This window comes from Phyllostomus discolor, chromosome 7 (genome assembly GCF_004126475.2).
Source record: "Phyllostomus discolor isolate MPI-MPIP mPhyDis1 chromosome 7, mPhyDis1.pri.v3, whole genome shotgun sequence".
NCBI lineage: Eukaryota > Metazoa > Chordata > Mammalia > Chiroptera > Phyllostomidae > Phyllostomus > Phyllostomus discolor.
Window position 1 is genome coordinate 10,909,666 of NC_040909.2, and position 24,974 is coordinate 10,934,639.

Here is a 24,974-nt window from a genome sequence, read left to right on the forward strand (position 1 = left end):
AAAAAAATGCCAGAAGCCCTAAAAGGCATCAAAATCAACAGTTCAAAAACTGTTTTTGAGCAGTGGAAAAAAAACATCTCAATAGGTGTATTGTATCAAATGGAGAGTGCTTTGAAGGTGATTGAAGTTTAAACATATAAAAATAAGTACACAATTTTTTATAAATAAATTCCGTGTTTTGGGGGTCCCCAAATATACATTAAATACTGTATATTATATACATTAAATATTGTATAATATACATTAAAACTGTAAAATAAATGCACAGAAAAAGTAAACATGAAGTTCAGGATAGCGATTACCTTGCAGGGAGTGTGGTATAGCAGATGGCTTCAGTTTTACCTGGGATGGCACAGGGCGAAGTCTTCGTGGCAGAAGCAGAAGTACTTAGGCTCAAGGTCAGGCCCCATCATTTGAGCCAGTGGACTGACCCTCCCCTGCAGTGTCTCAGCCCCGCTGTCTGTACAGTGAGTAGCACCAATGCACATCTCGTATCTCGTGCGATGGCCGAGTGACGTAATGGATGTACAGCGCCAGTGCAGTGCCCAGCATGTAGCAAATGCTCTTCGAGTCTTTGGTATTATTTCGTAAGGAATAATAAAACAAGGTTGGATTAAAATAGGGCAAGATGTTAATAGTGGGCAGAGTTTGATGGTAGATACAAAGGTACTCATTATATTCTATGCATCTCTAATGCTTAAAATATTTTGTTATTGTAGAAAATACAATGACAAAGGTAAACGGCAAGCCAGGAAAATTGTTGCAGTGCGTAGAGTAGACGAAGAGATTATACCCTAAATATATAAAGTGTTATTTACAAGCAACAACAACAAAAAAGAGTAATACTCTAATAGAAAAAATAAGCAAAGACCAGGAATAGGCAATATCACAGAAGAAGAAATACATAAGTCAAAGAAATGCCCACCGAAACGACCATAAAATGGGGCCTGTGCCCAGTATCAGGGTGCCTATGGAGAAGCACTCACACGCAAGTCACGGAATTAGTTAAAAGCTGTCTCTGAGCGTCACTGAGCAGTATTATGTGTCGGACTCTCTAGTTAGGGCACATCTGTGTGTACAGTGGAACGTCCCAGAACTGGAGAGAGAGAGAGGGAGGGAAGGAGGGAGGAAGAGAGAGAGAGAAAAAGAGGGAGAGAGAAAGAAAGAAAAGAAAAGAAAAGAGAAAAGAAAAGAGAGAAAATGATGCCGTAGTCAGGGGTGTCGAACCTTTTGGTGCCTCTGGGCCACCCTGGAAGAAGTGTTGTCTTGAGCCACACATTAAACACGTTGTGACACATAATCACCCCCAAATCTCATAATGTTTTAAGTACACTTACAATTTCGTGTTGGGCTGCATTGACAGCCATCCTGGGCTGCGTGCGGCCCGCAGGCCTCAGGTGGACACCCCTGCATGGTAGGTCCTATTTAATTGGCGTGGAAGGATATTCACAAAGTGCCATGTTTTTAAAAGCCAGTTTACAGTATGGACAGCATGGGCCCGTTAAAGACATATGCCAAGGTCCCCCCAAGTCCGCCCCTTTCCTGGAGAGCCTCCATTAGCACCATGGGTCAGTGGACTGGCTGCCGGCCGCCAGGGGAAGCGGGTGCCCCACTCACGCTCTGTCTGCTGGGCCCCCGGGAGCCTGCGCATCCCACAGAGTGTGTGTATCTGAAGGCCGCCGCTGCCTGGGCCTGGAGCCCCCAGCCGCTGGGCCCCGTACAGCTAATGCTGCCGGCGGCCACAACAATCGCTGTCTCGTAGGAGCATCCACTTTACATCCATTAGCTCTAACTCTTGGAAAGCTCCTATGGAGCTATTATTATCCCCATTTGCCATATGAGGACACTCAAGGCTCAGAGAGTTGAAGGAACTGGCCCAGATCACACAGGGACACCCGGTGCTTTGGGACCGGGTCTGCCTGCCATCCTCTGCACATCTCGAACCGCCCAGCGCTGACCGCCGGGCCTCAGAAAGCCTGGGCCGGTCCTCTGGATGGGGGAGGTCTGGTTCCAAGATCCATGTGCTTCTAAAGCAGTTGCCCACACATTAGAATCACCTCGATGTTTCTTTCCATCTCGACTCCTGGGCTGCAGTTTAACTCGAATTGCTGCGGGTAACGACCCAGGTATCGGCATTGTTAAAACTCCCTAGCTGATTTTAAAGGGCACCAAGTCTGAGGCCCAGGGTTAGCGCTTGTCAACGTCTTATGTCCCAGGGATCTAGGCCCAAATGCAGATTCTGGCTCCTCAGGCCCGGGGTCTTCCAGAGCCTGCCTCCCCAAAGAGCTCCCGGGTGACGCTGTTGGTCCTTTCACTCCTCACCTCTCCAAAGGCACCCCCCATGAGCCTCTGCCGTCTTTTCTATCTTTTTCTCCTGACTTCTAGCACCCCTTACTATCTGCTACCTTGCTGCCAAAATAGCCATGACCCTGGGCCAAACAAGGCCGGGTCTGGGCAGCTCAGGTCTTGTGAGTCCATGAACCAGGTAAAGCACAGTGACCTCTGCCCCACTCAGAACTGTTTCCTGAAGAGAGAGGCGGCCACCCTGAATCCTGAAGGATGGCACTGAGCTCACCTCTGGTTCCTGAACTCACTAGCTGCACAACCTGAGAGAAGTTACTTAACCTCTCAGAGCCTCAGTTTCCTTACCCATGAGAGAGGGATAATGATACTTTCCTTGTCAGGTTATTGTGCAGATTAAAAGAAGCAGCATATGCAAAGCATTCTAGCCCACCCAGCTCTTAGGACACAGTCGGGTCCCCAGGAAGTGGTGGCTGGTCACCACTGCGGTGAGAGGAGTCCAGCGTGTGGGCGAGGAAGGGGCGGGCACAGCACGGACACAGGTCTGAGCCACGAGAGCCATGGGTGTTCGTGAGAATGCATGTACTCAGCACATGTGGAGCGAGGGCATGTCCTGTGGCAACCGAGGCTGGATGGAGTCTGAGGCTGGGTCCCCTGCCCTCAGGTGCTTCCTACACTGAGTCTCTGCGGAGCCCCGGATGGGCCCCGGCTGTTTTGGAGGGACAGGCTGGCAGGTCATGCTCGGTGAGCCACAGAGAGGGCCGGGGGCATCGGGCCAGAGGTAGCCCTCAGGGGCTAGGCCACGGCCAAGCGAGCCCCCACTGGGGACCCGGCTGTAGGCAGAGCTGGCAGCCCAGGAGGGAGACCCTGCTGGAGCAAGCGTCAGGAGGCAGGGTGCCCCTGGTGTCCAGGGGGTCTTTCCAGCCCAAACGTGGGGAACCCCTGCTTTCCACTCCCTCCCCAGGTCTTCACAGGGATCTTCACGGCAGAGATGACCTTCAAGATCATCGCCCTCGACCCCTACTACTACTTCCAGCAGGGCTGGAACATCTTCGACAGCATCATCGTCATCCTCAGCCTCATGGAGCTGGGCCTGTCCCGCATGGGCAACCTGTCGGTGCTGCGCTCCTTCCGCCTGGTACCTGCCCGGGCCCTGCGGGGGGGGGGGGGGGGGGGGGGCACCGAGGGACATCTCCCTTCAGCGTGACTGCTCAGTCATCCCAAGCCTGAGCTTTCGTGCCTTCACCCAACAGCTATTGGCTAGGTACCCCTGGACACCAGGCCCAGTGCTGGTGATGCGGGGGGACCCAGAGGTGGGCAGGACAGAAGGAAATCTCCCTCCAGCCCTTAACGATTCACCATGACCCCTTTGGTCCTCCCAGGATCCCAGGAGTGGGGCTGGTGTTACTAAATCCCCATTGCAGACAAGGGGACTAAGGCTCAGGGAGGCTGTCACTGTGGTAGTTGTGGTGGGAGTCCCTGCTGTCCTGTTGTGAGGGATCCAGGCCTTTGCTACCGTGACCACCCGTCTGTGAAGGGCAAGTGCATCTTGCCTTGTGTCTTTACAATGTGGGGAATTCCAGAGCTGAAGGAGCTCAAAATCTAAATGCCAAAGAAGAGGGGCCTTTGGAAGAGGCAAGGTTCAGGTGAGTTCAGATAGAAGTCAGAAATAATTTCCCAAAGCCACATGGCGAGTGGCAGGTGGGGCCAGGTCTGCTGACAGCTCATCCAGGGTTCTGCCTGCTGGTTTCAGAATTTGTAATTTGGAAACAGATGCACACACAAATCACCCGGGGCTCCTGTTAAACTGCAGCTAACGGTTCAGTAACTCGCAGGTGATGCCGGAGCTCCTGGTCTGCAGACCTTGCTTTAAAGCTCAAAGTGCCTGAGAGGTTCAGACATGGGGGTGAAGGGAGGTCAGGGAAGACTTCCTGGAGGAAGCCTGTGTACTGTAGGTGCTCAGGAGGGCAGGAAGGTGGGAGCAGCAGAGAAAGCCTAAGCTGTGAGCTGTAACCCCAGCTCCACTGCCGTGAGCCCAGGGATGGAGACAAGTTACTCCACCTTCAAGGGTTGGTTTCTTCATCTGTCGAAGGAGGTAATCAAAGGGCCAACCTCGTGTGGTTATTGGCAGTTCTGAATGAGTTGATTCCTCCTAAGCACGTGGTCTGACACAGTTGATGTTTCATAAATGCCACCCCTGGCCCCCTTTGCCTGTTTAGAACTAAGAGGAGAGAAACATGGAAGTGACAGGGCGAGTCAGAGATGGTTAGAGCTGGCCTGGAAGGGCATCTGATGAAGCAGGGTCGGGCAGAGGAAGGACTTTCCATGTTGGGGGAGTCCATGAAGTCCCTGCAAGTGAGACCACGTGGAGCAAGGGGCTGCAGTGGGCACAGAGAGGAGGGCTGAGTGGGGGAGATGAGGCTGGGGCCGTTGACCTGGCTCCCAGACCAGAGCCCGCTGAAGCCCCCCTGCAGGCCGTGGGAAGAGACGGTGGTGTGTGCTCCCAGAGAAACCCGGAGAAACAGGTGTCGGTGACTTTCAAGGGCTCCCAGCGTTTTCGGTCAGGAACTAGGGGAGGGCAGTAAGGGTGCCCATGGGCAGTGGAAGCCAGAGTCCACCAGCCCATCACAAGGACCCCTCCCTCCCCAGCTGCGCGTCTTCAAGCTGGCCAAATCATGGCCCACCCTGAACACACTCATCAAGATCATCGGGAACTCGGTGGGGGCGCTGGGGAACCTGACGCTGGTGCTGGCCATCATCGTGTTCATCTTCGCCGTGGTGGGCATGCAGCTGTTCGGCAAGAACTACTCCGAGCTGAGGCACCGCATCAGCGACTCCGGCCAGCTGCCCCGCTGGCACATGATGGACTTCTTCCATGCCTTTCTCATCATCTTCCGCATCCTCTGTGGCGAGTGGATCGAGACCATGTGGGACTGCATGGAGGTGTCTGGGCAGTCGCTGTGCCTGCTGGTCTTCTTGCTCGTCATGGTCATTGGCAACCTTGTGGTAAGTTGGCCAATGGCCCCACCCACACACATTCACCTACCGTCCGTTTACCCGCCAGCTGCCCATCCACCCCGTCTTCCATCTGTCCATTCACTTACCCTTCCTTCCACCCATCCACTCATTGACTCAGCCGTCTGTCTATCAAACCACCCATCCACCCGTCAATCTCTCATCTCCCCACCTACTTACCCCCCCATCCATCTGCTCATTTACTCACCCTTCCATCTGTCTACTCATCCATTCATTCGTCTACCCACCAATGTACCCACTTAGCACTTTGTATCCATTCATCCATTCACTTACCAGTTACTCTTCTCTCTACTCATCCATACATCTGCCTATCCAGCCATCCATCCCCTCATAATTCTCCCACCCACTAACTCACCCATCCATCTGTTCACTTCTCCATCGATCTATCTCCTTAGTTACAAAACTTCACATTCATTTACTCACTTGCTCACCCAGCCATCCACCCATCAACCCACATCTACCCATTCACTTACCATCCACCTATGGATTCATCATCACCCATCCATTCATCTGTCCACCAGCCACCCGATCCATCACTTCCATTCATCCTACACAACCGTACACACATACCTATTCATTCATTCATTTACCCATTCATTTATCTACCTATCCTTCACTTGCCCACCATCCATTCATCCATTCATCCATCGCTCATCTTTCCACTCACTCATCTGTCCAGTCATTCATCCTTCTGTGAACCCACTCATCCATTCACTTACCCACCAGTCCCACCTGCTACTTGTTTACCCAGCCACCTACCTACTCACTCACTCACTGGCCCGTCCATTCATATCGCTCTTCATTTGTTCATTCATTAATTCACCTACTTATTTGTCTGTTTATTCACTATTTAGTCATTTTATGTCCATTAACCTACTTACTCATCTACCCATTGTTTTATTAGTCATTCACTGGCAATGATTTATCATGTGGTTTTTTTCAATTCACCTTAAGAAACATTGGCTGAGCCCCTGTTGCTTGCAAACTATTGTGCCAGACGCTGTCGGACACACAGCGGAGAAGGTGGCCCTGACATGACTCATAAACTTGAGAGAGGGGGCAGGTGCAGAGTTCAAAAAGGCATGAAATAACTCTCGAACTGGTCAGAACAGTCAGAACCATTAAGAGGAAGCCCATGGGTGCTGATCCCCTCCTCCTGGAAATCAAGGAAGGCTTCCTAGAGGAGCATTTAGAGCCGGCCTGATAGGCAGGTGATGCTAGAGAGGCCGGGGTGAGCAGAGCACAGGTGCAAGCAGGTGTTGGTCCAGGTGAGGCAGGGCCTGTGGGAGCCTGTGTGTCTCCCCGGGCAGCTGTGGTAGAAGCTCCTGCTGTCCTGTCGTAAGGGATCCAGACCTTTGCTACCTGTCTGACAAGGGCAAGTGCATCTTGCCTTGTGTCTGTACAGTGTGGGGAATTCCGGAGTTGAGAGAGATCATAGTCTGAATGCCAACGCAGGGGCCTTTGGAAGAGGCCAGTTTGAGGCGAGTCAGTAGTTAAGGAAGAAGCCAGTATCCACTATGGACATGGGGCCACCCTCCTGGGACACAGGTGACCCACACATGCGCAGACATCACACCTGCATGGTCTGGCTCCCAAGGGCGTGGGCAGCCCAGGCTCACATCAACACATAGAAGGGTTTTAGGGGGCACAAGTCCTGTGGGCTGCGGATCGCAGAGCCCGTTCCCAAACCTGCCTGCTTTCTCCTCCAGAGTGCCTTACTTAACCAGGCCAGGGCAGGCCCAGGCCGAGATAGGGTCAGCCCCCTCAGGCCCCGCAGGTGGAGGAGCCCAGAGAGGAGGCAGCTACTCAAACCCAGCTCTTTGGTTGCCCTCACAACCCCCTTCCACCTCTGTAGACTGGCTGCTGGTCAGGGTGGAGCCTTACTCAGCCCCTGGCCTGCCCTGGGTCCCCCAGACTCTGTGCTCCAAGAAGGGTGCGAGCACTCCAAGCTGTCAGCCAGAGCCAGGTTGAGCTGCCCTCACACACAGCCCTGCGCTTCCCAAGCGGATCTGTCTGGGGATGAAAAGATTAGAGGCTGCTGGGGGAGGGAAGCTAACGCCCACGCACCATCACCACCCCCCACCCCCACCCCAGCCTCAGGAATTGGGCTGCCGCCCAGGCGTGGGAGGAAGCAGTTGCCATTGAAATGGGAAGTGATGATCAGGCAGGGGCTGGGGAGCAGCAGCTCGATTGACAGGGAAAGCACTGGAAGAAGACAAACTTCTGAAGCGGGCGACGAGGGAGGCCCTAGTGTCCTGTGTGGGTGGACGAGGCTGCCTGGCCACCCCCTGCCCCGCCCCCAGCCCGGGCCCCAGCCGCCTGGAGGTCAGGGGAGGTGGGCGAGGCCTGAGTGAAGGCAGTGGGGGAGGGAGGATCCAGGGTGGGCAGCCAGGCCACAGGTCAGGTGGAGACGGCAGCTCTGAGTCGCATCACATCGTCCCCCCCCGCCCAGTGATGACACGGAACAGGCTTCCAGGTGTCAAAAGGAATCGTTTCTCCATAGAGATAGGATCTGGAGGTCCCACTTCTTTTTTTTTAAGTTTTTATTTATTTATTTTTAGAGAGAGAAGGGAGGGGGAGAGAGAGAGAGAGAGAGAGAGAGAGAGAGAGAGAGAAAGAGAGAAACATCAATGTGTGGTTGCTGGGGATTATGGCCTGCAACCCAGGCATGTACCCTGGCTGGGAATCGAACCTGCGACACTTCGGTTCGCAGCCCACGCTCAATCCACTGAGCTACGCCAGCCAGGGCTGGAGGTCCCACTTCTCAACCCTTCCACACTGTCTGTGTGAGTGTGTGCTGCTTTGTAAACCAAGGGCCGGTTTCGGAGGCCTGGCCCTCCGCCCTTCCCCACGGCGTTCTCGTCCCCAGCCTTCTGACAGGTGTGCCTCGGGGGCTTGCGAGAAGCCACAGCAGGGGCTCAGCGTGGGTTTCTACTGAGAACTGCGCACCCATCTTCACACATCCCCCCTGCTGGGGGGACCCCCATTCAACTGAGCTCCCTCTCAGGAGGAGGAGACACCCAGCCCAAAGCGGGGAGGTGTGTCCCTGGCCTGTGTGCCTGGTGATGCTCCGGAGCTGTCTGACCCACTGGTGTCACCTTCATTTAACCTTCAGGAACCTGGGAAATGGGCCTGTGCCCGGCCCCTGGCCACTCAGCAAGTTTTGTAACAAAGCTTAAACTTCACCCTTGCAGGACCCTTTCGCAAGCAACCCAGATCACCCAAAAACAGGAATGGTGCAGACCTCCCTTGGGGTCTCAAATCCTTAGCCCTGAAACCCGAGCCCCTCCCCCAGCGCCTCAGTGTCCCTGTCAGGGGCCCGAGGCTGAGCGCCCGTGGGTGGCGCCTGCCTTGGCGAGCCAATGCATTGTCCCCACAGGTCCTGAACCTCTTCCTGGCGCTGCTGCTCAGCTCCTTCAGCGCGGACAACCTCACGGCCCCCGACGAGGACGGGGAGATGAACAACCTCCAGCTGGCCCTGGCCCGGATCCAGCGGGGCCTGCGCTTCCTCAAGCGGGCCACCTGGGACTTCTGCTGTGGCCTCCTGCAGCGGCGGCCTCAGAAGCCCGCCGCCCTGGCCGCCCAGGGCCAGCTGCCCAGCTGCATGGCCGCCTCCGGCTCCCCACCACCCACGGACGCAGAGAAGGCACCTCCGGCCCGCAAGGAGACACGGTTCGAGGAGGGCCAGCGGCCCGGCCAGGGCACCCCTGGGGAGCCGGAGCCCGTGTGCGTGCCCATCGCCGTGGCCGAGTCAGACACAGATGACCAAGAGGAGGACGACGAGGAGAACAGCCTGGACACGGACGAAGAGTCCAGCAAGCAGGTGAGCCCCGACCCGGCCTCCTTTCCCCCCTACACCTCTGCAGCACCCGCTTGCACGGGGTCCAGAGCTCTGCTGTGCAGGGCAGGCAGCCTCGCTGGGGGCAGCTGCCCTGCCAGGCTGCCACAGTGGGGCCGGGGTGGAGGTAGAAGACAGGAGGTCCCCCAACAGCTGGCCTCGTAGAGGGGCGCTGAGACCAGCTCTCAACCCTCTCCCCGACCTCGCCCAGGAAGGGAACTGCTGTCTGTGATTCGTCCTCTGGTGGGTCATGGGCAGCTATTTGTACAGAAGGGGAAACTGAGGCACAGCAAAAGAGAAGGAGACTGGCTAGGAGTTCCTTGTGCATCTGCATAGAGCCAGGACCCCTGGCCCCTGACGCCACGCTGACCATCGCCCTCCTCCAGGACTGCCAACAGGGGATGGCTTAGTGAGGGCCAGCGCAGTCTCCTGACCTCTGACTGCCTCTCCCCTCCTCCCACGCCCCGGGCTCATTCTGAGATTTAAAAATAAGCATCCCGAAGATGGCAGGTGTCAGAGACGGCACTATCTTATCTCCCAACCTGTTATTTTTAACACTTAGGACCAGAGTCTGTGCGAGGGAGACGGTGCCTCCCTACCGCTCGCTCAGCGTCACCGCGGCCCGCGCCAGGCTCACGTGGCTGCTTCTCGGGCCCCTGGGCCCAACAAGGAGGGTGGGCTCTCTCCGTCTCGTTGGGCCTGTCCTGGCCCCGCTCCCTCTGGGCCCCCACTGGGCCCCCACTGGGTGGGTCTGGCCATGAGGAGCAGCCTCGCCCCCTGCATGGAATTTGATCTGAGGTTTCAGACCTGGTCCCAGGCCGCCTGCCTCCCTGGGGTCGCAGAGGCCAGCTTCAGCCCTGGGAGCCGGGCTGTGGGGTGCGACAGTGTCCGGAGGGGAGGGAGGTGTCGGTGTTGCCCGGACCACAGCTCCCAGTTCTCTCCGGGATGCTCCCAGCAGAGGGTGGAATTCTGGCTGCCCCTCCTTTTCTCTCTCTCTCCTGCTTCTCTGGAGCCCGTGGGCTCCGGCTCCCTGGGATGTGTATGTGCGAGTGTGTGCTTGTGTGCGCGAGCGAGCAAGCGGGGGCTGCCGTGGGAGCTCACAGGAAAAATCCCCACATCCTTCCGAAGTGGAGGTGCCACATATGGGAGCTGGGCGGGGCGGCCTAACTGCACCCTCCAGGGATGGGAAGAGGGGGAGACACATGCCAGGCTTTGTCCAGCTAGCGGTCCTTTGCCTGGACCGACCAGGAGCCTCCCCGCCGCCCACTCAGGGCTTCTGCGGGAGGGTCTTCAGTGCTTGAGGCCCCAGGAGGAGGGCAGGAGGCATGGCTGGGGCCTGAGGCAGAGCCAGGGCCCTGGAAAGGCTGGAGCCGGGGCTCATGGGCCGGAGGTCTCTTCAGCAGGAACCCCAGCCTGTGTCTGCTGGCCCAGAGGCCCTCCCGGAGCCCAAGGCCTGGAGCCAGGTGTCGGAGACCGCCTCCTCCGAGGCCCAGGCCGGCGAGGCTCCGGCAGACTGGCGGCGGCAGCAGCAGCAGCGGAAAGCGGAGCCCCGGGCCCCAGGGTGCAGTGAGGTAACGCACACCTTGGTCCCTGAAGCCAGCAGGGTGCCACCTCTTGGGCCGGAGCCAGCTGTGAGTGGTCCCCGGCACCTGCCTGCATTGGCTGAAGGGACCCGCAGCGGCTGTCCCAGGCAGTGTGGGAGGCCCAGCAGCAGAGGGGAACCTGGGCAGCCCTGTCCTTACAGGGGAGGGACGGACGGGAAGGCGTGGGGCTCGAACCGCGGGAAGTTCTGGAAGCAGCCGTCCCGGGACCCTGATGCAGCGCTAACCCCCATCCTCCCTGCGCTCAGCCCTCCGCGCCCAGTCCCTGTGCTGTGGTCCCGTTTGGCAACGTTTGTCCCGTCCTGTGAACGGCCCCATCCCAGGGGGCTTCGGGGGGCTGTGAAAACAAGGTCTTGGCTTCTTGGCGCATGAGCCACCAGCCGCTTCTCACCCGGACTCCAGCAGAGGCCACAGATGGGAACCCTCCTGTATGTAGGGTTTTGTTCCAACCACAGAGAGAGTTTTAATTCAAATTAGCTACCAACATCAAAAACCCGCGAGTTCTTATGTGAAAAATGTGCATATCTGGCTTCTCTTGAAAAAAGAAAAGAAAAACAAAAACGGAAGAGCCACCCGGCTGGGGACAAGGGTCACTGCCTGCTGTATGGCAGCTCTCGGTTGGCTCAGAGCCCCGCTGCCTGGCTTCTGCCCGTTTTTACCTGCCCGGCCCCCCAAGCGTCTGTGTTTGCGATCCCTGTGCTCTCAGAACGGGGCACCCACTCCCTCTCACGCCACACACCGTGGGAGGTGGCAGTCGTGTTTGCAGGGACCCGGCTGGAGGCCGCCGTGCTGCAGCCTGACCTCAGCCCTCCGCCCTCCACCCAGCAGGCGTGACCCGCTCCAAAGGCCCACTTCTGCTTCGCCTCGTCCCTTTCCCGGATGGGCCTGTGGGAAGCTTTGCGATCACGGCCAGCTCCGGAGTGGGAGGGTCTGGTGGAGCCGTCAGTCATGCCGACAGCAAGTCACGTCTCCCCAGGGAGGGCCTGCTACACGAAGGCACGTGGGGACAGAAGGACACAGGACAGGCAGAAAGTCCTGGAGAGAAGGACTTTTATACTGGAACGTTGGCCTTTGAACGAGTTTTGCGTCTTCACACCAGTCCCTGTCGGACCCCGTGAAAGGGAGTGAGGTGGGCTGAGGCTTTCCTGGGAGAGCGACCCTGTCACCTCCCTGCGGTGGATCTTGAGAACTCGTCCTCCCTCGTGACAAGCCTGTGTCATTCAGGCGGCTCCTGTGTTTGAAAAGAAAAGCAGGGTGAGGCCCCCCCCCCGCCCCACCAGCTGCACCTTTCCCAGCTCAGTGCCCCCCAACAAAGCTGGGAGGAGAAGGGAACGGCCCTCCAGGCTGCGGGGACCACAGAGGCGAAGCCGCAGCCTAGGGCCAGGGGTCCGCCCTGCACAGAGCAGCAGCTTCTCCATGCCCACCAGGACCCTGCCCTTCCCCATCACAAGCCTAAATGTTCAAGACTTCAAGACACCAGCGGAGTTGGTTGTGGAGGGAAGAGAAAGGCAGGCGGCTCCAGGACCTGAGGCGCAAGGTCTCAGACCAGCACGTCTCTTTGTGGAGCCTGAGCAGCAAGACAGGCTGACTGAGCTGGGGCATCGGGGGTTTTGGACATGACCTGAAGCCAGCGAAGGCTCCCCTTCCCTCACGGAAGCCCTGCCCTGCACTGCACACCTGTGCCTAGGGTGGGCCCCCAGAGGCAGTGCCTGCGATGGGCTTCCTTTGCAAAGGACTGACTGCAGAGAGCTCCCGGGAGAGACCCACCAGGGAGGAGGAAGCAGGATGGGGCAAAAGGAACAGCTCCAAAGCCATGACCTTGCGCCTCATGGTGGCCAGGCTCTAATCTCAGATTCGTGCCTTCTGTACCAGTCACTGGGTGTCAGCCGCCCCTGGCTCTAGTCGTGACCCCCACGCAATCTCCAGACAGGGCAGCTCCACGGCTAAAGACGGTTTCCTGGAGACGGAACCGGGAAGCAGCCCGTGTGCACAGCGGCTGGGATGGGTGCACTGGCCTGACACACGGGAACTGGGCAGAGCACCAGCAGGGGCTGCTACAGCCCCTGACACACCAGTGCTCGCTCGTGACACACACAAACACAGGACACATGCATGCACACACCTCCCTCTGTCAGGTTAAGCGAGGTCAAGGCCACAGGGCCCTGAAGGTGCCAGCACCTTCTCGCTCTTACCCCAGGCTCTGTGCCTCGCACCAGCACCCACGGGAATTGGGTGAGAAGCACGGGCGGGTCGCCGGCCTGTTCTCTGCATGTCTGACCTTGAGCTTCTGTGTGCCCATGATGCTGGTTCTGACGCTGATCTGGGTGTGGCACGCCTGTGTGCTCTGCGTGTGCCAAGCTACCGCTCCAAGTCCATGTCCTCCTAGTGTGTGTCTGTGTTTCCACCCCATGTCTGTTTTGTGTCCAGCTGGACGAATCTCTCCTCCTTAATATTTTCCCAGATGCCTGCACAACCCCCGCACCCTTGCCTTAGGCCCCAGGTGACCTCTGGGGCAGGCCCTCATGCATCTTGGGCTCAGATCCCCCAGGAGTGCAATGGGAGATGGTCAGGGCACCTCCACTCCAGGAGCCGCAAGCTCCCCCAGACCGTGGGCTGGGGGCTGGAGGCTGCCACGTGGCCCGCACTCACGCGCTTGCCCACCCTGCCCCATGCTCCTGCCCACAGACACAGGAGGACAGTCTCTCCGAGGGGAGCACAGCAGACATGACCAACACCGCCGACCTCCTGGAGCAGATCCCCGACCTCGGCGAGGATGTCAAGGACCCAGAGGACTGCTTCACCGAAGGTCCTGCCCTGGGTGGCCCTTTGCCCCAGCCTCAGCACGCCGGGGAGGGGCAGGAGGACCCACAGCTCCTTGGGGCCCGGACCCATATTCCACCCCATGCTGGCCTGGCTGCCTCCCCTCTCTACCCCACTCACCATGACCCTGGGGGCTCCTCCGTCACGACATGAGTCATGGCGAGTCTGCTAGCAGTGTTCTGGGCTGAGCAGGTGTGGGCCAGGTGCACCAAGGACAGGTGACAGCGTTTGTGGGGTGGTGGCATGACTGCATGTCCCCACAGCAGCAGGGAGGGGCTGTGAGTCACCCTGTTCCCCAGGCCCTGGCATGGTGCCTGGCATATAGTCGGCCCTCTGTAAGTATTCGAGGCGAGGGCGACTTGTGGTCGTGGTGGGGACCGGCACCTGGTGCAGTGGTGGTGTCTGTGGAGGGCAGCTAGGGATGAAGTGAAGAATCAACCTCCATGCAGCCCATCGTCTGGGGCTGCTGGTGAAGGGTCCACCCTTGCCCAGGCTCAGAGACTGCAAACATGGAGAAAGCCCAGGGACAGAGCAGCCTGGGCAACTCTAGAACGTTTGGCAGGGGGAGGGTTTCCCAGATGAGCAGAGGACAAGATGGAGCCCACCCAGCCCCAGCCTTGCCCGCACCTGCCAGGCCTTCCATCTGCTTCCTGGGTGCCTGGTCCATCTGGCCTTTGCACAGAGGACCTGCTGAGTGTGGGCCCCTGCAGACAGCCCCACGCCCTCCCTGCCCCCCATGACCCTGCCCCCACGTTGCCCTGCTCATCACCCATGTCTCATCTCTCTCAGTAATTCCTTCGACCACCCAGCCTTCTGCCATCAGACATAGGCATTCTCAGGCCCTGGCCTGGACCTGACCCCTCTCCCTTCCCCACAGGCTGTGTCCAGCGCTGTCCCTGCTGTGCTGTGGACACCACGCAGGCCCCCGGGAAGGTCTGGTGGCGACTGCGCAAGACCTGCTACCGCATCGTGGAGCACAGCTGGTTCGAGACGTTCATCATCTTCATGATCCTGCTCAGCAGCGGAGCGCTGGTACCCTCCTGGGGATGCCGGGCTGGGCAGGGAGGGACGGAGGAGGATGGCAAGAAGAGGGAGGGAAAGGAAGTCTGGCCAGCTGGAAGGCAAGGTCAGAAAGTGGGGCAGAACTCCTGCTGAAAATGCACCCGCTCAGGGCCCCAGATCAGGAATTGGCTCACAAACTCTCAATACCCATAGCACAAGCGGAGGTCAGAGGAGAAAGGACTCACAGGGTTGTCTGTCCAGGTGCCCTTGTTCCCCAAAGGGGCAGCGATTTGCCCCAGGTCACAGTGCATCACTGGTATAGGTCGCAGGTCACCAGCCTCCCACACCTGAGCTCTGGTGACACGGACACTGCCTGAAGCCTCGGGTGCTCCACCAGGCTGATCCAACGCAATTCACGCTGCCGGCTGAGACTGGAGGGGTGGCTCTGCTCACCGCCGGCTTTTCGGGGCTAGAGACCAGACTGTGTGGTTCACATGTGATCACATTTCGCCCCACAACAACCTCTTGTAGAAACATTAAGTAACTTGCCCAAGGCCCCACCGCCCGGAAGCAGCAGATGTGGTGTTGAGCCTAAACAGTCGGATTCCAGAGATTTGTTCAATGGGTCTTTTCCAACCTCTCCTTGGATCTACCTCTGTGAGCCATGGGGGTAGGGAGTAGGCGACAGGAGGAGGAGACCCCGGCTGTGGCATCTGTAGTTCCCCGTCTAGTTGGGGAAACCAAACGCAGCAAGTTTGAGAGTCAGAGATCAGCTCAAAAAAAGTTGAGCAAGAAAGGAGTGGATGACTCAGGTGATGGGAGAGGTCAGGGGGAACTGGAGCAATCAGGAAGACTCCCTGGAGGAAGCAGATGGAACTGGACTGTGGAGGACAGGGTGGTCTGTTGAGTCCAAGAGAAGCAGGGAGGCCTTCCAGGGATGCCCTTGTCTGGCTCCCAACTCTCACCTCTCAGATCCCTTATTGAAAGAGATGAAACAGCCCTGAGGAAGGTTCTGGAAGGTGCTGGTGAGCAGGGAGAGGGATGATCAAGAAGGCAGAAGAAACAGAAACTCGCCTGACCCTGGGAGAGGAAGCACCTGATATGGTTAGGGATGAGCAACCAATAGGGAAATGCTTTGGACTAGAGTGGGAGGGGCCACTTGGATCCGAGAACGTGTGCCCCCAGTCCAGGATGCCTCCTGTGGGGTCATGCCAGGGGGAGGCACCGTGCTGTCACTCCTACACCTCGGGGCCTCCCACTCCACCCTGCATCGCCCCCCGCTCCAGTTCCAGAGCTGGCCTGGAGCCATGACTTAGAGACTGCATGCTGCGTTACCATTGGCAGCTCCAGTGAAATCTCTGCAGGCTTTGGAGGATGATTTGACAATATGTTAACGAGGTTTGTTTTTAAACAACCGCAAACAAGGGCAGCCAGAGCCATTTAGTCTGGGCTGTGGAGGAAAAGCTCAGCCTGGCATAAGTGAAGAGGAGTTTTGGCAAGCAAAGGTGAATCTAATCAGGGGAGACAGCCAAGCACTGTTTAAAAAAAAAAAAAAAACACCAGTGATATATTGAGAAAAAGAAGTCTGAGTGTGTTATTTAAAGTTATAAACTTGTTTAACAGAAAGCAGACTATATATTCCTTGCAAATTGCTGAAGGAAAAGAAAATTTAAAGGAGTCAGATCTTGCAGCAGAAGACAGGAGAAAAAATAAGCAACAAGGAAGCATTGAATCAAAAAAACAGAAAATAATGTGACAGAGGCAAGATCCAATGTGTGTTTCAATAATAAATGTAACAGGGTAAAATTCACCCTTTAAAAGAAAAGGACTCTGAATGGATACTTTCAACACTTCAGCTCTTGCTCTGAAATGACAGACCTCCAGGTCACTCTGTGACTCCGAACCATTAAAAGTGCAATAATAAGATATAAGAAGCAAATGAAAACAATGACAACAAACACCAAAAGTGCTTTTGTTTGTTAATATTAAACGAGGTTGGATCCAAGGCAAAAAGCTTGAGATAAAAGAGAGTCCGACCTATATTAAAAATATGACTATTATGAATATATTTGCTAGGGATTGTGTAGCACTTTTGTGAAGCAAAAACCATTGGGGCAGGGGTGGTACAGTGCAATAATGCAGGTGGATTTTGTCACACTCCTATTAGTCCTTTACAAATCAAATAGAAAGAACAAGAAAATAAGAAAACCAAATATACATATATAATTAATACTTTGACCAAACCTAATAATAAAAATGATAGCTAACACTTAAACGGCACTGGCTGTGTGCCAGACTCTGTTATAAACATATTACAAACATTAATTCATTTAATTCTCATTTAATTGCCCTATAAAGCAGGTGCTATTATTAAGCCTAGCTTACAGATAAGGAAACTGCTAGATGTAGGAAAGATAGAAGGATTCAAAACAAACCCTTAAACATGCAAAAGTCATTCTTAAATAAGTCTTGGACTAAACAAAAAATAGTTTGGAGGTAGGTACATGGGTGTTCGTTACATTAATAAGTAAGCAAAGAAATAAAAATGAAGAGACTATGCAGGCACCAAAGATGACACTCAGCCTGTTCTGTCCACCTGAAATCTAGAAAAATGAGAAATGAAAAATCAAGGTAAAGGAAAAAAACATAATTGAAGGGAGGGAAACTAGAAAATGACAATATTAAGAATATTGCATGTGAGATGCATCCAAAGCTGTAATAAGAGTAAAATTCATAGACTTAAACAACTATATTATTAAATAGAATTTAAACTAATTATTTAACTCAATAAATTAAAAACATAACAACAAAATAACTTTAAGGAAGTGATTATAAAATACAAACATAATGAATTAGGAAATAAATAGTAAAACTGATAAAAGTTCAGAGTAAAACAATCAGATAGGTACACTCAACATCTCCAAGGGTGGAATCATTCACATTCTCAGGAAAGAAAATAATCCCAGTCCTATTTAAAATATTCCAGTGTATGAAAACAGATGGAAAGTCCACAAATTCTTTTTGTGAAAGCTAAATAATGCTGATTTTTTAAAACCTTAAGCATACCAAAAGGAAAACTATAGACCAGTTTTCATATTCCATACTTATGAATAGTGACAGGGAAATCTTAAAATACATGCAAATAGTATCCAACAATACATTTAAAAGATTGAATAAGCCATAACTAACCCTGGCAGGTGTGACTCAGTGGACTGAGCACTGGCCTGTGAACCAAAGGGTGGCCAGCTGGATTCCCAGTGAGGGCACATGCCTGGGTTGAAGGCCAGGTCTGCAGCAGGGGCATGAGAGAGGCAACCACACATGGATGTTTCTCTCCCTCTCTGTCCCTCCCTTCCCCTTTCTCTAAAAATAAACAAATAAAATCTTTTTTAAAAATAAGCTATAGCTGGATATATGTCAAAATAATGCCATATCAGAAAATCCATTTATATAAATAGGACAAAGATAAAAAAGTATGTCAATAAATTTGATTTTTTAAACTGATAAGAATAGAAATAACATATATTTCCTTAAGTTAGTGAAAAACTTAACTCCCAAATTAACTTCTGTCATCATCATTAGTAGTAAAACACTTCATCATTTTTATTAAAGTCAGAAATAAGGAAAAGGATGAGTTAGCTACTTTTCATGTGTTGTTCATTACTTAATAATCTTGAAGTACTAGCCAGTGCAATTAAAGAAGAAAATTAAACATACAGTAAAAAGTGGAAAATAGAATTGAAGACAATATAGTCAAGTATAAAAGAAGAATTAATGATAATAGAAATAAGTAGAAAGTATATCATTACTTTTAGATAATGATTGCCTAGAAAAAAATTTAAAACTTATTAAAAACATTATATGTCACAAAATATACAAGGAATTGTTGCTGTTGTTGTTTTATACTAACAGAAACCTTTTAGTTACAGGCAACATTTCTCAAATATTCCTTATGTGCCAGCCATTGTAAACAAAATAACCGGGCATAAATATAACATAAAATGTTATAAGCGGTACTTGAAGAAAACTATAAAACTTTGCTAAGGAATGTAGAAGAAGACAAATAGATAAATATACTATAAATATACTCTAGTCTTGGGTAGGAAGGCTTCGTATTAGTTCCTAAAACAGTTAATAAATTTAATGTAATAACAATAAATTTCCAACATTTTTGAGGGAATTTCGCAAAATATTGCCAAATTTTTTATCTTGTAAATTTCCATTACACTTCTGAAATGAAGTGTAATATGTGATGACATTGACTTCTAGTCTGTGGATCTGAAGTGATCCTTAAAGTGTTTAGACCATTGACCAGCCACTCTGAAGAAAATATTAAAATAGTTGCTTGTTACCAAAATTAATTTTTTTAATTGTAACATTAAACAATGAAACCAGAAAGTATTTTTAAAAAGAAAAGAAGGGTCTTTTTTTTCCCTAGTCTTGGAATAGGCAAGAGCTTTCTTAACATGCCAGAGGTTTTATTTACTACACAGAAGTCTTATTAATGATATAATTCTATTACACGATACGGTAAATGGAGATGAATCATAGAACCTCAGCGTGGTAAACAACAGGAAACAAGACGGAAAGGCACACGATAGGATCCAGTGCATCAAATAGAGTTAATGTCCCCAAATAAACCAGACACTCAAGTAAAAAAAACAAGCAAGAGAGGAACACTGCAATAGCCAAGGAGACGATGTCAGCATCACCAGAACTGAAATAAATAAAAATGGAGCGAAATGCAGTTTTCGTTCATGAGGCTGGGGAGGGTGACGAGGGAGAAACATCACCCAGGGGGGTGGAGTGGCGAGGAAAGAGCCACCTCCGTGCACTGTCAGGGGAGGGTCACTGGGTGTCTCCTTCTGAGGTCCTGCTCCCACTCTGTACCCAAGTTCACCTTTGACTTGCATCCCAGTTCTGGAAATCTGTCCTCGAGAAATGAGGAGACACGCTGTTTGCTGTGTGGTCGCTATCGGGATAAATTGGAAACAACAGTGACGTTCACCACCAGGGTTACTGGCTACATAAACAGTAGTTTATGCAAATAAGGAAATGCCATGCAGCCTTTAAAAAGAATGGTACTGTATGTAATCACCCCGTGGAGTCCATCATGGCTCACAAAAGATTGTTTAGTGGGGGAAAAAAAAGTTCCAAAGCAAAATATTTAGTATGCATTACAAAACGGTGTGTGTACACACACACACACACGAATAGTGTCCAAAAGAATGTTCACCTCAGTGTTAGCCGTGGCTGCTTTAGTGTCGTGAAATTGGGGGTGCCTTTTCTTCTCTTCTTTATAATGTCTATGTTATTTACGTTTTATAAGAAGCACACATTTTTTATAACCAGAAAAAGCACACCTACTCTTTCTACTAAACAACTCTCCAAGTCTGTGCTGGGACTGGCATCATCCCGTTGTCCAGTGTACACTGACCAGACTAGCCACACATGTGCATCCGCGGCGCCTGCTCGGGCACCTCGGACAGCACTGGCCACCTGGATCCTGCCACTCGCAGCCAGACAGAGAGGCCCAGGGCCACAGGTGGAGGCGGCTCCCCAGGGCCCTCGGTGACGTGCTCAGTTGCCTAGACTGGGAGGCTCAGAGCCCGTACTGGACGCGGAGCAGTAACCCAGGTGGAGCAGGTACAATTCAGAAGGCTGGAGGTGGAGGAGGGCAGCTGGGGGCCGTGGGGACTTCTCTGTTGGCTCAGGAGTGAGGAGGTGGAGAGAGACAGCTCGTAGCATTTTAGAAACTTTGACTCCCAGATTCTGAGGGTTTTAGGAGGCTTGGCTTTACCTGGTCCTGTGTTTCCTAAACTTCATAGCTAGAAACTGTCTTTATTATCATTCATTTAAGGTTTTGTTTTGAAGTAACTGTTACTGTTTATTTGTTTTGGTTAAATAAGTGTGTCATAAAGGGAAACTTCTAATGATTATTGCGATTGGAAACCAATGTTATTTCCTATGGAAAGTAAGTAACTGCATAAAGGAGAGTGAAAACAAAAAGTTTCATGCTATTTCCAGCAGAAGGTTGGGAGTGAGCTAAGCCTGCACACCCACTCTCCTTATTAAAATGGAAGATCAGTAAGTTCTAGAAAGTTCTTTACGATGCCCTAGCTCAGAACCGTGACTTGCTCTTCAGTGTAAAGGAAGCAGCGTTCTCACACACACTCCGCCCTCCTGTCCGCACACGACGTCCGGCCATTCCCCGGCCCACCAGGGGCACACACGCTCCGTGGGGCTCGGGCTGACCACACAGGGGCCCCTCCACTGCCCGTCTCACCCCTGCCCCTCCCCCTACCCTCTTGGGTAGCAGTTGCTACTAGAGTGGATGCCTCGTGCAGAGTGGGATTGGCCATGGTTAGGACGTCGTGTCCATTTGTCTGGCCTGGTCTGCAGGCCTTCGAGGACATCTACCTGGAGGAACGGAAGACCGTCAAGGTTCTGCTCGAATATGCCGACAAGATGTTCACCTACGTCTTCGTGCTGGAGATGCTGCTCAAGTGGGTGGCCTACGGCTTCAAGAAGTACTTCACCAACGCCTGGTGCTGGCTGGACTTCCTCATCGTGGACGTGAGTGTGGCCCCTGGCGGGAAGGGAGGAGGGGGAGGCAGGAGCTGAGATGGAGGGCGGGCAGGACAGAGCGGCAGAGCTGGCAGGAGTCCGGCTGCAGCGGAGGCACTCGGCTGTGCAGCGGGGCAGGCGGAGGGCAAGGAGACCGGAGTCTGGGGTCGTGGAGGAGAGACCCTGGCCCTGTCCTCAGGAGCCCCCTGGCTGCTGGGGGACACTGGACTCACCGTATGAAACGGTGAAGAGCATTTCAGGCAGGGATGTGCGCCATGGCGGGAGTGGGGGCGCCCTCTCAGCCTGTTGGGAAACGTCTTTCGGGCCCACTAGACACGTGGCCGGGTGAGAGCCTCCACGCCCACATGCGGCAGGGGGAGGTGTCTGCACAGGGATGGAGAGAGCTGAAGGCCAGAGGGGTCGGGACTGGGGAAGAGGTGCTGGGCAGGCAGGAGAGACCCTCCTGGCGCAGGCAGTGCATCCCACCAGGGGAGGTGGGAGGTGGGGTCTCGAGTGAGGAGGAGGAGGAAAACCATGCACCTGGCCAAGGGCTTCTGAGCAGCTGCCCTGGACGACTGGGTGGTTGGCATGGCTTGCCTGCCAGACTGTGTCCACGGAGGACCTGGGACAGGGGGTTGACACATCCTCTGAGCACCCGGTTGACAGAGGAGAAGAAGGCGCCAGCCCCACGGCTACCCCGGCCCAGGGAACTGCTGGGTGCTGAGCAGAGTGAGTGCAGGGTCCAACGGGGTTCCTGAGCAGTCGAGTGGGAGCTGGCTGGGGTGGGGGGTGAGACTGGGGCATGGAACAGCCTTGGACCAGCACTCACTGCAGGTGGAGGGCCCGGCGAAGGCCAAGGGCTCGGGCGAGGGCTCAGTGTCTGGTCGTGGTGGGTCCCCCAGAACAGAGCACAGGCCAGGATCTGCAGACTGGGAAGAGACCCTACTCTGAGACCAAAGGGAGGGGCTCGGTCCCTAGCAGGCCTGGCCAGGGGCCAGACCTTGAGCGGCTGTGGCCGGAGAGGCTCCTTGGGTTCGCACCTTCGTGGAGACACAGGATCAGGTCATCGGACCTTCAGTCCAGGCCTCTTTCTGTCACCCCAAGGGGCTGAAAGGATGCTCATGCTGGGGTTTAGGGTTCTAGAGTGGTAGAGAGGGAAGGGCTTCTGGGTGACCTTATAGGTTGGTGCCATCAGAGCCAGGGCCTGAAACACGAGCCGCCCCATCCCCCACTCAGGAGTGAGGCCCGCTGAGGGGCTGTCCCTGGGCAGGCCCGAGGGAGCCTGCAAAGGCTTCTGGAGAAGCCTGCCCACACCCCACCACCTGCCACCGCCGTGGGGAAGTCAGCTGAGGCTAGGCGGCCGGGCGCTTCCTGCAGCTTCCTGCCGCTTCCTGCCCAGTCCCAAGGCTGCACGGGCAGCTGCTGGAGAGGGAAGCCTGGCTCACAGCAGGGAGGGGCTCTGCCCAAGGTCAGAGGGAGGGAGGGAGTGCTGGAGTCCAGCTTCCCTGACACTGGCTGTGCCGCCCGCACCCCCACCCCCGCCACCTCCTGGGAAGGGGGCTCTTGGGGCCTCAGAGTCTGGAGAAGGATGTTTTCAGGATCGATTCATGCATTTTTTTTTTCTTTTCAGTAAACCCCAATTGAACATGTATGCGTAAGGGCCTGTGTAGGTGCTGGGGATCTCAGGGAGTAAAACAGACAAAACCCCCTAATACCACGGAGGGTTAATGAACCTAAGTAAGCCAATCTTATATCATGTCACACGATGACGACGAGTATGAGGAAGAAAAGGAAGTAGGGGCAGGGAGAGGAGGGCCAGGGGCAGGGGGAGGGGAAGACACAGATCTCAACTTTCAGTAGGCTGGCGGACACTTGAGCAGGTGCGAGGGAGTTGGAGTGAGCCAGGCAGGTGTCTGCATAGCATTCCCAGCAGCGATGGGGACGGCAGTGCCCAGGTCCTGTGGTCAGTGCGCGCCTGGCACACTTGAGGAACCACGGGAAGGCCAGAGCAGCTGGAGCGGAGGGGGCGGGGAAGGCAGGTGGAGGAGAGGAGACCAGATGCACGCACGGGGCAGGAGGGGTGCAGCCTTGCGAAAACAGGGGCTTCTCTTTAGAACGACGTGGGGAGACGTGGCAAGGCTTGGACAGAAAAGTCACACGAACTGACTCACGTCATTAAAAGAACGCCCTGTGGGTGGTGGGGGTGGGGCCTGCGTGGAAGCAGGGAGCAGAGTCAGAAGGCCGTGGCAGCAATCCAGGGGAGAGGTGACCGTGGCCTGGCCAGGATAGTGGCAGTGACCGTGGTGACAAATGTCTGAACTTCTGATGTAGCTTGAAAACAGAGCCAACAGGAAATCCTGGTGGGTTGGGTGTAAGGTGTGAGAGACCGAGGAGGAGCAGGGTGACGCCGGGCTGTGGCCCGAGCAGCTGGAAGGAGGGAGTTGCCGCCATCGGCCAAGTTGGGGGACTAAGGGTGGGACAGGTGGGGCAGGAACAGACGTCAGGGGTGGCCTGTCGGGAACTGGGCAGGCTGACCGGCCCTGGGGCCCTGTCCTCAGGAGACGGTTTCTGGGAGATGCCCCCCTCCCTTCCAGGACTGGAGCCCCTAAGCTGGGTGCCCCTCTGCCCAGCCCCCTCCCACTCCATGCCCCCGAGCCTGGGAGGTGGTGGTGGCAGTCAGGCTCCTGCCCGAGGCGCCCCACCACCCCCAGGCTGCCCCGAATGCCAAGGTGCTATTAATGGCGATTGCATGCAAGGTCAGGCAGGGGGCCACTTCCAGGCTGTGATCCCAGGCCAGCGAAGTAAGAGCGACTGGATGTCCACGGAGCTTTAGAAGGATCAAGTCCACGGGAAGCAAAGGCCGTGGTGGGGGTGGGGCCGAGGGAGCAGAGAGCAGAGGCTCTCGTTGCCCCGGAATCTCCACCTAAGCCTCCCTTCTTGGACAATGTGAGAATGTTGCCAAGTCTGACTTCAGCGAAATGCCCCTGGAGGGTCTGCCTGCTCATCCTCAACCCAGGACAGGTCTTCCTTTCCCCCAAAAGGCCCAAAAAGTTGACTTACAAGCTCTGTGTTTTTGTTCCTCCACACCAGTCGGTGGCTTCAGGGACTCTCACTCAGGGTCTGAAAGCCAGGACGTGCTTCGGCTTGCCCCTCCACCCCCACCCCCATCTCCGGGGCCCCAGGGAGTCTGGCCCCGTGCGCGTGAAGATGAGCCAGTTGGGAATAACGAAGATCAGACTCAGGCTAGGCCTGCCTGCCGGCCCTCTCACACCCAGCACTGTTTTCAGGGGACCCAGGGCCCTTCCACCTGACCCCAGAGCAAGCTCCATGGCCCCCACCTTGCCTCCCACAGGTCTCGCTGGTCAGCCTGGTGGCCCACACCCTGGGCTTTTCTGAGATGGGCCCCATCAAGTCGCTGCGGACCTTGCGGGCACTCCGACCCCTGCGCGCCCTGTCACGATTTGAGGGCATGCGGGTAAGAGGAGCGGCTGCCTTCCTACCAGGGACCGGGAGGTGGCTCCACTGAGGGGATCCGCACACTCATTTGCGGACCACGCTGCCCAGACTGGAGCTGGGACTGTGGCCCGTGACTCGTGACTCCGTAGGAGCTTCCAGGAGAGGGGCAGCTGGGCATGGGGGGATGTGGGGGGAGGAGAGCTGTGAGAACCACCCGCAGGCCAGTCCCCTCCAGCCCTGTGGCCCCCACAAGGGCCAGGACAGCGCCGGACAACGGAGAGGAGGTGAGGCCCCCAGGCACGGGCGTCTCCGCTGCAGCCCAGCCTCACTGGCCCGAGGGCCCCAGCTTCCGC

The 24,974-nt window shown here is 54.7% G+C and overlaps 1 protein-coding gene across 3 annotated transcripts in view; it reads left to right on the forward strand.

The window, feature by feature from the left end:
• The first annotated feature begins 3,267 nt into the window (after positions 1-3,267).
• SCN5A (sodium voltage-gated channel alpha subunit 5) overlaps positions 3,268-24,974 on the forward strand; it is a 31,551-nt gene continuing 9,844 nt past the window's right edge. The window contains exons 1-8 of one of the 3 annotated variants that reach the window (XM_036030497.1): positions 3,268-3,439; positions 4,951-5,307; positions 8,717-9,160; positions 10,576-10,746; positions 13,462-13,582; positions 14,474-14,628; positions 21,001-21,174; positions 24,518-24,640. In XM_036030497.1, the coding sequence (XP_035886390.1) occupies positions 3,293-3,439; positions 4,951-5,307; positions 8,717-9,160; positions 10,576-10,746; positions 13,462-13,582; positions 14,474-14,628; positions 21,001-21,174; positions 24,518-24,640 (1,692 nt within the window). In that variant the 5' untranslated portion in view covers positions 3,268-3,292. The remainder of the gene's footprint in view (positions 3,440-4,950; positions 5,308-8,716; positions 9,161-10,575; positions 10,747-13,461; positions 13,583-14,473; positions 14,629-21,000; positions 21,175-24,517; positions 24,641-24,974) is intronic. The other 2 variants (XM_028518651.2, XM_036030498.1) reach the window with 2 other exon arrangements.